The sequence below is a fragment of the Galeopterus variegatus genome, unplaced genomic scaffold, assembly GCF_000696425.1.
Source record: "Galeopterus variegatus unplaced genomic scaffold, G_variegatus-3.0.2 Scaffold6512, whole genome shotgun sequence".
Classification (NCBI taxonomy): Eukaryota; Metazoa; Chordata; class Mammalia; order Dermoptera; family Cynocephalidae; genus Galeopterus; species Galeopterus variegatus.
Window position 1 is genome coordinate 30,264 of NW_007732623.1, and position 12,754 is coordinate 43,017.

At 37.5% G+C, this 12,754-nt stretch overlaps 1 protein-coding gene across 1 annotated transcript in view; it reads left to right on the top strand.

Moving 5' to 3' along the window:
* The window catches only part of LOC103606349 (carboxypeptidase Q-like), a gene marked incomplete at its 5' end in the record, with an annotated part of 109,797 nt that overhangs the window by 27,766 nt on the left and 69,277 nt on the right, over positions 1–12,754 (top strand). The window contains one exon of the mRNA XM_008590963.1: positions 1,794–1,995. Coding sequence (XP_008589185.1) covers positions 1,794–1,995 — 202 coding nt within the window. The remainder of the gene's footprint in view (positions 1–1,793; positions 1,996–12,754) is intronic.

Genomic DNA, 12,754 nt, shown 5'->3' on the forward strand with positions numbered 1-12,754 from the left:
ATTCTGTATTCATTTACAAGATATGTTGTGATTTTTCTTTTCTCCTTTCTGCAGAGGAGGGAAAGAGTTCAGGGTTGGGACTAGATATAGCAGGGCATACAGGGAAAGAGGAATAGGGCTATCAAATTACATGTCAACCTGCTGACCTAGCATCAACGTACTAGTTAAATGAGCCCTGAATGTAAGACATTAATGCAAGTATTTTGCATATTATTAACTCTAATGATGCTACCATAATGCAGTAGCCACGGCTGAAAGCTGAGGTAGCACTTTTTGTTATAAATGTCTTGGGTCTTTTGCTGAAAATCACCATGAAGGCAAATTTCTTTGAAGCGAGAGTGGAAATATGAACAGACTTCTGCTTTGTTAACCTTCTCATCATTAACAACAACAAAAAGTGCTGGTATCACAGGGCCCCCCATTCAGTGCTGTAAATACTGACAATGTCTTCTTTAGAACCTGCTGCTGATCTTGCCTTTATCACAGTGTACTTGCATGGCAAATAGTTAGGAAAACATTGTAAAATGGAATCTGTTTTAGAAGAAAAATCTTACACAATCCTTAAATTGATATGTAAGTAAAAAATCATTCTAATGCAGAACAAGTATTACTTACCATTCTAGTCCCATGCTAGCAATAGCAGTGTGGAGTTTTTGAAAGCACAAGATTTCAGAGCCAACTTTACCATTTTCCAACTGTGTGACTTTGAGCAAATCATTTGATCTCTCTGATTCTCAGATCATTTCCTATAAAAGAGCATGAACAATAAAGCTGCTTTGTCTATTTTATGGGTTGTCAATGAAGACCAAAGGAAATCGCAAATGTGAAAGCTTTCCGGAAGCACTGCACAAAAGTTGTTACTGATTTTTACTAGGCAAATAATGAGGAATGACTAGCAGTGCTGTCCAAGGAAAGCTTCTCAACCAAGGTGGTAGTTGATCAGTCTTGAAGAAATGGATGATTCCTGGGAAACGGGTGGCCTGGCCTGTTTGAAGGGCCTTAAACTTGCAAGTGTTGGGGCTGGCTAGCAATTTAGCTGTGCAACCTGTCAAGAGCCTGTTAAATTCTAAGCTCTTGCCGTGACAATATCAGCTACATGAAATCACTGTGCTTTCTTACCAGACTTTATTTGGAAAGAGTTTACAAACTAGCAGCCTGGCAGAGTTGCCTGGAATTAGAGTGCTTGGTTTTACACCAGGGAGAACAGTGTTTCATGTCTTGTTCTATTACCTCCCTCTCTGGGGATTCAACAGATGGAACAACGACAAAATCAGAAACCCAAGACAAACCTGTCAGTTTGATGCCTTTAAGCTTCACAGAACTCACAATTAAAATAAGATAGAATATCTACTTAGAGGGAGAAGGTACAAAGAAATAAGTCCACAGAACATACCTTCTTTTTGTCTGAGCATGGCTAACACTATCTGGAAATCCCTGCCATATAAGAGGAATTACATACTGGTACACAGTAGACACTTAAGAAAATCGGTTGAAAGAATAGTATTGCTAACAGAAATAATTGAACAGCTTCAATATTGGGCTTTATATTTCCCTTCATTACATTTTTTGAGTCCTTCCAAGTCAACTCTTAAGTGGCAAATCCCAGGATGAGTAATTGTGTATCTCAGAAGGCTTAGGTAATATACAGACCAGACCCTAAGTTAGGCAGAGCAACAGGTGTTTCAGCAACAGTTTATGAGGAGGTAGAGTATTTGGTTGGTGTTGTTTGGTAGTTCCCAAGGAGAAAGCACAAAAGCAACAGATATGAACCAAACATTTTCTCTTTTGTTTAGGTAAATATTTCCAACTATAGTCTGGTGATGGAGTCTGACTCAGGAACCTTCTTACCCACTGGGCTGCAATTCAGTGGCAGTGAAAAGGCCAGGGCCATCATGAAGGAGGTCATGAGCCTGCTACAGCCGCTCAACATCACTCAGGTCTTTTGTGATGGAGAAGGGACAGACATAAACTTTTGGATCCAAGCTGGAGTGCCTGGTAAGACAAAAAGATGCACTTGGTGTTCTTTATATACCAGTTTAAAATAAAATCTCTAATATGGCACAGTGGCTACTGGTAGGCCAATTAATGTATGGAAACCCTAAGCTTTTGTCTATAAGGTATAATCTGATGATGCCCAAGATTGGGATAATAGGACTAACCTCATATTTGTTTACCCATCTGTCCTCTCTTTCTAAAGTATAAGCTCCTCACTTCCAGAGATTCTGATTTAATTATTCTGGGATTGGGCCTAAAAATCTGTTGTTTTGTTTTGTTTTTTAAAGAGGTATCTTTGGTGATTGTAGCACAAGTGATCTCATAGCCACAATTTTAGAAATAGAATAGAGGCAGTTATTAATACTAATATCCTTCTAGTCTTCTGCTAAGAAATCTTCACTGATCCAAATAATTCTCTACCCACATACTGTGGTATCTGAAATTTTAACATTCAAGATTCATTTTCTGAGGGTGGGGCACTTCCTGTTAATCATGTTTTTCCTTAATGCAAAGGCTCCTGTTAAGAAGTTGGATATAAACTAATTTACCCTGATTACTGACTTATCAAGTGAATATCCTGAAGAGAAGTCCTAAGCCCTTGGGGACAGGGATGAATTTATGCTAGGGGGATAGACCTGGGGAGGTTATGGTGATAGAAGCTGAAACAGTCTTAAGGAAGACAAACTGGTACTACTTAACAAATTTGCCTGTGATGGGCCAAGGAAAAGGGTTACTGATATTAAGTGTCTGTGAACCAAAGTTGTTCTGTCAACACAATCAAAAAATTGTTAAAGGATCCATCTACAAATTGTTCTTTTTTTGTATTATACAAATAGGAAGCCCAGTCTTTGAACAGTTTTAACATTACTGTTTCCAGAACTACTCCTGTAGCTACAAAACTTTGCATAGGTATAAAAAATGTGTCTTGATCCACCCCATTTCAGCTTTTTTTTTCCAGCCTACAATGTAGATTTCACCAACAGCATACTGCATGGACTTAAGATTTTTAAAAAATTTATTCTTGAGGTATTATAGATTTTTAAGGCATATTTTAGGTTTTCAGGTTTATAGTAGTCTTTTATAACTAAAAATGGAAGGAGCTTTCCTTTATTCTGATACAAAGACCCAAATTCTCTCCGTTTGTTCTGGGTAGATTTTCACCATATTTTGAAATCCCCTTAGAGAATTTACAATCCTGTGCATCCCCTGGACATATCTAGGACCCAAGACAGATCTCTGAAAATATGTCATTGATAAACAAAATCTACTTATGGGGGTGAGAGTTTGCCCTTTAAATTGTATAGATCCATTTGTTTGAAATTTTAGATTTTTCCTGAGCCTTAAATGTTTCAACAGGAACTTCTTAAAATTTGAGAAACTCTAAGAAAGCTGCAGGGTGGTAGCTGTGAGGAAAAGACTGGTAGATTATGGGTGAGAGTGGAGGCTGGGGGTGGTTCTGTCTGGAAGAACAAGCTGATTTGATTGTCGTCACCTGAGGTAAGGAGGCCTTTTCTCTCTTCGCCATGGTGAGGTCAGATTTGATTTCCACCTAGTGGAGTGGGGTGGGGAAATTATGGTTGCTTAAGAATTAATACAAGTTACAAGTTATTGGGCTTCTTCTATTTATGAGGTACTCAGGCTTTTTGCAGACACCCTTTTTATCCATACAATCATCCTATGAAGTAGATACAATTATCCCTATTTTGCAGATGAAGAAACAGACTTAGAGGGGTTAAATGACTTGCCTAAGACTATACTGCTGTAAGGTCAGAATTCACCCTGAGAACAGGCCATTTGGCTTCAAGGCTGGTGGCCTTTTTCTCACAATATGCAACAACACAGGGGAGTCTGGAATGCCGAATGGTCTTCCAAATCCCTGGCATAGTCTAAAATGTTTATCTTACTCAGCTCTTGCTTATGTAAAGGATTTCAGTTCATTCCTCTTCCAAAATAATTTACCACTGGGAGAAAGGAGTTTGTTATTGTAAATAACTACTTACTTCTTCTCACATTCTTTGTTCCACTCCCTTTTTCTACCTCTGTACATCAGAAAGGTTTGTATAAAATCAGTAGTTCATTCAGTCTATTATGAATATTTCCTGATTATGACTTAAATAACTGCTCACCTAACTTTTGAAAAATTAATGAGAAATAATATGCCCAAACTCCATCCATCCTTTTTCCTTTCTCTTTTTCTCTGTTGATTCAATAAACGTTTATTGAGCCCCTGGCATGTTCTAGACCAATTAAATTTCTGTGATCTGAGGTGACCATATGATGACTGGTCCCCAAATATACTGAATACTGAAACACTAGTTAAGAGCACAGGTAGAATTAAAATTCAACAAGATTTTCAATTAATTGCAGAAGATGAATAGATCATTCTGTGAAAGGATCATCTTTAGAAGAGGAGACGATGATGCTTTCACCCATCTAAATGATATCCATAATGGACAGGCTAACTATCAACATAAACATAAGGTTTTGGGGGAGAGGGGGATATTTAAAAAAATAAGTATCTTAGATGTACTTTCCACATAAATTCTCTGTTCTAGATCTTTATACTTCCGCCTCCTCCCATTTCCACCTTCTCTCATACTGCTATTCTTCCCCTCCAAATCCTAGATGTTCTTTAAGGTGCACTCTGTATTCATTGGTGTTCATAAACTCTTCCTTAGCCCATGGTGCTCTGTGGCTTTTCCAAATTGCTAAAGCACTTTTAGTCTTTATCCCACAATCCGGCACTTGAATTACACACTATAACATTGTTCTTGTATTATCAGGAGGTTTATGTACATCCTGCGTCCTATACCCAGTGATCAGTTCTTTGAAGTTAAGGTCAATGATTTCCACTTCTTTGCCTCTTCCATAGCTTTTTGTTTAATTTTGGGAAACATTTAAATTTTTGTAAATCTGACTTCAGATTTGACCTGAGGAGCAATCCTACTCTTATTCCATATCTACCAATAAGAGTTTCCTCCTCTGCTTCAGAATCTCATATTCAACAATTTTCTGGTATTGTTGGCTTGCAGTAGACACTGTGTTGTAAAGAATTAGAGGCTTTGAGTGTGTGTTCTGGCTTCACGACTTCTAACTACATGTGCAAATGATGTAATTTTTTTAAGTCTCACTCATTTATTATTAAGCATCTTTATTAATCATCTCCTGTAATAAAGAAGATGGACAAGATCCATACCCTTACAGACTACTTAGCCTCATTAGGTTTCTCTTTCCTTATGTTACATGTTGTTTTAAAAATCATATTTTAATTTTTTCATCTTTTTTATAATAGTTCAGATACCATGTTGAAGTACCAAATATGCAGATTACTCAGAATTTCACATATTTTCCAGCTTGCTGATTTCTGCCCAATATCTCATATGGCATTAAGCAGTACTAAATTAAAACTTTCCATTTCTGCTTTTCCAAAGGCCTGTCTTCTAAAATGTTCCAAGAAAGGAGATGATCAGGACACGAGTAAGAATGGTAGTGCAAAGTAAATTGAAGGTTCAGCCTCTGGACCCAGGACTCGTGTGTTTTCCGGATGGCATAGTGCAACCCAGCAGTTCTATGTCCCCTGCTGTCCCTAATTAAAAGATGCCTCCCTTATGGTGAAAACACTATGCACTGGCATTTGAAGAGATCGATGCATCGTGGTGAGCAGACCTCACCCCACTGGGAACATGAAAAGGGCACTCTGTGATTTGTGACTGTAACCCCCAAGTCCTCATGTAAATAGCTAGGGCAGTTTCATTCAATCAATAAGCATGTCTTGAGTGCCTACCATAAACGAAGCACTGTTTAGACACTGAGGATAGAGCATGAAAAAGCGTTACCAGGTCTCTGCCCTTGTGGCATTCATATTGTAGGGGAGGAGTGGGACAGTGGGAGGAGTCAGACTATAACAAATGGAGAAAAATATTAAAGACTTACAAGGGTTTTACAGAGAATTATAGTGGGTGGCTGCCTCTTACCACTTTAGCTCAGGTGAATCAGAGCTCTTGCGTTAATATTCTTTGACTGTTGTATGCTACATAGGTGTATATAGTATCCTGATCAATACCACATTCCTGGAAATTGCTCATCAGAAGCTAACGAGAAGCTAATAAGCTTCTTCTGCTCTTCTGCCTTGTAGTAGACCTGCTTCAGTTCAAACAGAAGCTATTGGGTATCTTCCCCAAAACAGACCTGGCTCATGCCTTCTGGGATGATGACAGACTAGGAAAACGGTGCATTGTTTACACTACTGGGAAGTCAGTCACGCACTGCCTTTTTAAGTCTTTTCTATTGTTGCCTTGAACTGTTATTTAAAGCACACACTTTCACTTTTAAATTAATATACTTTGCATTTTATCTCCTTAACTGGATTGAGGACCAAGAGAGTATTTTATTCTTGTTTATATACCCACCACACCCATTATTACTTGGTACATAAAATGAATCCAGTAAATGTTTACTTATTAGATGTATTGATTTGAAGATAAACACAAGACCAGTTAAGTAACAGTAAAAGGAAGATTTTGGTACACTACCAACATAAATAACATACGCAGAATAACTGCAGGAGCTCACAGGACACGAGACAGGGAAAACTGCAAGACGTCTGGATGTTGAGCTGGATGCTGAAAGAAGTGTAGTATGGGAATGGACAGAAGGGTTAGAGAAGGACATTGCTGGCGAGAGAAATAATGTGAACAAGGCAGGTGCCCCTGTGGGGGACAGTTAGGAAAGTGACTTCACTGGGCAGTTCATCTTAGAGTGCAGTGGGCAGTGAGAACAGCTGAGTAACTCTGAGCCAGGTGACAAGGAGCCATAAATTTCAGGTCGAAAACCTACAGATGATGAAAAATGACTGGAAGTCTTTAGCAAGACAGTAACTTGATGAAGACAGGGTTTTAGGATTGGAGTTCGTAAAGCCCGTGCTGGGGAATATCCAGATCATGTTCAAGCAGAAGGCTCAAAGTGAGAGCACCTGGAGTGAAATGGGACCCAGCTTGAGGAAGTAGTGAAGGATTATAAACTATTACTTTAGAAAATCGGAGGATGACGTTATAGCATTACCCAATTTTCTGCATTGTAATGACCCATAAAACATTGTGTGACTTTACGTTTCTCTTTCTGCCATTTCCCATGCCTTCTAATAATGTAGCTTAGAAAAGTTTAACTTCTCTACCTTACCCTTTCAGAATCTCAAAGTTAGTTCTCCTGAGTCCCCTTTCCTATGCACTTGACTCTCCAACAGTTTCACTTAATACTTTACAAATATTCAAATTGACTCCTTATGTAACACTTCGATCAATGGGTAGCTATATTACATATAAATTATGGAAGATACAAAAATAAGGCATGGCCTGTTCTCTCCAGGAGCTCACAATCAAAAACTGTGATTTGGTTTACTTAATAATCATGAAAATAAGAAGAAGGACTTTATCAAGAAAAACTAAATAAGGTTACATTGAAATTTCTAAGAAAAAAAAATCTAAAATTATTGAAAGCCAGTGGAGTACAAGGAAGCGGGATTTCAAAGTATGTTTCCTCCTCATCAGCTATGTGGACTTTTCTATCCCTGCTTTAAATTAGAAAATTCAAAATTCAGTTTGACCTCTTTTATTGTATCAGGTGATTTTTAAAACTTTTTTGGTGAAACATGATCGTACTTATTTATGGGGTGCTGAGTTATGTTTCAGTACATGTATACAATGTGTGATAATCTGTTCAGGGTAATTAGCATATTTATCATTAAAAAACTTTGTGATGTGCATATTTATTTGATCTCCTCTGATTTTAAATTGTGATTTTTAAAAAGTGTGATGTTATTACAGAGGATTTCAAAAATATACAAAAGGAGAAAGAATAGTATAATGAACCCCCCGTAAACCCATCACTCAGCTTCGGGAATTTTACATTCATGGGCAGTCTGATTTCATCTATGCCCCAGCTACTCTCCTATGTGCAGTTTATTTGGAAAAGGATCCCCAACACCACATCATTTCATTTGTAAATATTTTAATTTGTATCTCTAAAAGATAAGGACTTGTCTTTACTTACATACTGCAATACTGTTATGCCACTTAAAATATTTTACAACAATTTCTCAGTAGCATATCCAATATATGGCCAGTTTTCAGTTGTTTCCAATTGTCCCCACATTTTTTTTTAACAGTTTTCTGGTTTAAGCCAGGATTCCAAAAAGGTCCAAACAATGCAATTGGTTGATATATCTCTTAAGTCTTTTATAATCCATAGGTTTTACCTTCATCTTTTTTTTCTTGCCACTTATTTGTTACAGAAACCAAGTAATTTGTCCTGATTCTATTTCCATGGCATCATTTACTATGTCGCCCTCTCCCTTGTATTTTCTGTGACTTGGTAGTTAAATCTAGAGGCTTTCTCTGATTCAAGTTTGATTTGGAGAGGTGGGGGTGGGTAAGAATACCTTCTAGATGTTACTGTTTATTTCCATTAAGAGTAATGTCTAATTGTCTCTCTTTTTATGATAGCAAACATTGAAGATTATTGTCTAGATCCGTTATTTTATTGCAATATAGTCATATTCTAATTCTATCATTCCTTCTTTGTTTATTAGTTGAAATAATTCCATAAGAAAAGAACTTTCCCTTCATCATCTGTTTGGTTACTCTGAGATACTTTTATATAAGAAAGGTAGGAAAAATGTTTTATTCTTTCTCCTTATTTACTTTTTTTAAAACTCACCCGTTCGTCCCCTAGTATTCTCCAAAGATGATTTATTGGTTTGGGGGTTTTGTGTGTGTGCCATTATTAACTACTGGATTTTAAAATATTTGATGTGTTTGGCCGGCCCGGTGGCGCACTGCTACAGTGTGCCGCTTGAGAGCGGGGCGGCGCTCCCGCCGAGGGTTCGGATCCCACATACAGACCGGTTCCCGCTCACTGGCTGAGCAAGGTGCGGGCACAGCACCGAGGTTTGCGATCCCGTTGCCGGTCCCTGGTCCGGTACGGGCGCGACACTGAGGGTTGCGATCCGTTGCCAGACACAAAAAAAGACAAAAAGGAAAAAAAAAATATTTGATGTGTTTCATTTTGTTCCGGTAATTATTTTTAGTGATGATCAAATTGTTCCATCTTCAGCTGGTGAAAGCCTCTTTAAGCTGGTTTCTGAGTCCTTTTAACATGATCATCATGGTTATTGGTAGCATCCTAGCTTTCTTTTTTTTTTTTTCCTTTTTGTCTTTTTTACTGACCGGTAAGGGGATCACAACCCTCAGTGTTGCGCCCGCACTGCGCTCAGCCAGTGAGCGGGAACTGGTCTGTATGTGGGATCCGAACCCTTGGCAGGAGCGCCGCCACGCTCCCAAGCAGCGCACTCTCCAGTGCGCCACCAGGCCAGCCCGCATCCTAGCTTTCTGATATGACAAATTGCTCCAGGTCATCTTGTACATTTCCTTCTCCAGATCTGAAATCAGCTACTTCTCCAAAGACCCCAATTTCTTTTACTAGGACATGGTATGTAGAGGCCACAGTCTGAGCATTAAGTGTGCTTATTGCAACTGGGTTTGTCATTGTTTCTAGGTCTTTTCAGCAGACAGGACTAAGAAATGCATATAGAGAAATGATATTATTAATTATATGGTATTTCCAGTTTAAGTTCAAGACTACAAGTTTGTACTTAACCTCACTGATGTTATATCTGTATCTCTTTTACCCATTGCCAAAAATCCTGGTTCTCATGGAACAAGATAATCACTCATTTGCTTTATCTCAGTAGTCTCAGAAAGACAATACCAGCACAATTGCCAACAGTATAATTATTAGTTCTTTTTGTCTTTAGTAGGCATATTCTCCTAGAGATGTACAGCTTTCATTTAACCTGTGATACATATTACTCTGAACATGATATCACTTTCATCTTTCTTATTTTTGTTTTAAAACCTGAGACTAATGGTTTCTAAAGTGTTTAAATACTTACTTCTAACGTGTCTTTATAAAGTGGGAGATTACAAATGGAAATTATTACGAGATTTATTAAAGTAATTACCCTGCAGTGTCATAGTTGTATCCTCAGGATACTATTGCCTGTTCATTTTTCTAAATCTGACTTGAACAATTTCAGTTTCATTCATTCATTCATTCAAGAAATACCCATTAAGTGCTATATGGCAATGAGACAAGAGGTCTAAGGAGAGAATTTAACGCATATTGAGTGTGTACTATGTGTCAGGTATTAAGTCAGGTAAAGTGCTTTACATACTTTGTCTCGTATAATTTTATAAGAACTTTTTGAAGTATACATTATTATTCTGTAACCAATTTTCAGATGAGACAGTTGAGGCTCAAGAAGTTTCCCTTGTTTTAAGTCACAAAGATATTAAGTAGAGAAGCCAGAATTAACTTATAAGGTCTGTTTTACTTTAATGTCATATGTAAGGTACAGTCCCTGTCCTTAAGGAGTTAAACGTAGGAAGAACAATGTGCAATAGGAGTTTAGGCAAGAGAGGCATTAAACTATCAGGGCATCATGAAAGAGGTGGCATTTCACCTGATTTTCAGGAAAGAACAGAATTCTATTGGATGGAGAGGGAGTGCATTCTATGTCAAAAGATGCGGATGAGCAAAATTCCATAGGTAAGAAAGTGCAATGGGTTCTTGAAATGGAAGGTACAGTAGTCTCCCCTTATCCACAGTTTCACTTTCCACAGTTTCAGTTACCCATGGTCAACCACTTCTGAAAATATTAAGATATTTTGAGAGACAGAGACCACATTCACATAACTTTTATTTTAGTATATGTTATAATTTTTCTTTTTTATTATTAGTTATTGTTGTTAATCTATTGCTGAGCCTAATTTATAAATTAAACTTTATCATAGGTTTGTATGTATAGGGGAAAACACAGTATATAATAGGGCTTGGTACTATGTGCAGTTTCAGGCATGCACTGAGGGTCTTGGAACATATCCCCTGTGGATAAGGGAAAACTACTGTAGTCTGTTTTGACCAAAGTTTAAATTAATAAAGGGAAATAGTGAGAGATATAACTAAAAATATACCCAGGATCCCATCTGGGATCTGAATGCCATTTTGAGAATTTAGGACAGCCAGAAACTTTTTAAGGTTTTGAGCAGGAGTGAGACATGATGGAGCTCAGTCCAGCCACTGAGCAGGCTCCATCTAACCCAGACCCTCCTCCTTTGAGGGACTCAAGACAAGACCCAGCTTCACAGATCTACGGATCTCACTGATTAAGTTCCGTGTCTTCCAGCAGTTTATTGGTAAAGTTGCATTTTCTTTGATGTTTTGCTATTAGAGGTTTTGCCAAATTAAGCCTTCCAGTTGGAGAGATAGGAATAGTCCCACAAAGCATTGTACTGTGATTGGCAGTAGTTGTATTGAAATTCTCAGGTATCAACAAATAAAATCTGACTAATTGGCCATACTCAGTCTGCTTATTATAACTTCAAGTCAAATAAGTCTTAGAGTATTATGGCATTTCATTGATTTCTTATAAGAAGTCTGCTAAAAATATGCTTATAAACTTAATTACTTTAATAATTATGGTATTATGTAAACAACAGGGAAGGTGTTATATCCTCTTGCTGGATTTGGCCCTACTTTGTCTCTTAGTACAGATTTTGACTTAAAGTCTGCTTTATCTGATATAAGTATACATACTTCTGCTCACTTTTGTTTTCCATTTGTGTGGAATGTCTTTATTCATCCCTTCACTTTCAGTCTATGTGTAGGTAAGGCGTTTCTTGTAAGCAGCATATGGATTGGTCTTTTTTTTTTAATCCATTCAGCCACTCTGTACTTTTAATTGGGTATTTAATCCATTCACATTCATGGTTATTACTAATATGTGAGGTCTTACTCCTGTCACTTTGTGGATTGTTTTCTATATCCTTTGTTCCTCTCTTGTTATTTATCTTTGAGGTTTGGTGATTTCTGTATTGATAAGATTTGATTACTTTCTCTATCCAATTTATATATCTGTTCTACCAGTAGGTTTTACATTTTCAGGTGTCTCATGATGGTTGTTATTGTTCTCTCTCTTCCCCTAATCATTTCTTGTAAGGCCAGTTTGGTGAATTCTATTAATTTTAGCATGTCTGAGAAAGGCTTCATTTCTCCTTCATTTCTGAAGGATAGCTTTTTTGGGTATAATATTCCCAGCTGGCAGGTTTTTTTGTTTTGGGGTTTTGTTTTCAGTATTTGAATATATCATCCCATTCTCTCCTGGCCTGTAGAGTTTCTGAGTAGTCTGCGGAGTAGTCTGCTGTTACTCTAATAGGAATTCCCTTATATTTGACTTGATATTCTTCTCTTGCTGTATTTTGAATTCTCTTTTTGTATTTAACTTTTGACAGTTTGACTACAATGTGTCTTGGAGAAGAACTTTTCAGGTTAAATCTATTTGGGGATCTTTGAGCTTTGGGTATTTATATCTTTTCCAAGACTGGAAAAGTTTTCAGCTATTAGTTCATTAAATATGTTTTTTTTTTCGTTAAATTTTTATTTTGTCAATATACACTGTATATGATTATTATGGCCCATCACCGACACCTCCCTCCCTCCTCCCTCTCTCCCCTCCCCCCCAAGAATGTCCTTTCCGTTTGCTTGTTGTAACAACTTCATGAAAGTATAGTTGTTATATCTTCTTCCCCACCCCCGACCCCCGGTTTTTTTTGTGTGTGTGTATGTGAGTGAATTAATTTGTTTATTTTTTTAGCTCCCACCAATGAGTGAGAACATGTGGAATTTCTTTTTCTCTGCCTGACTC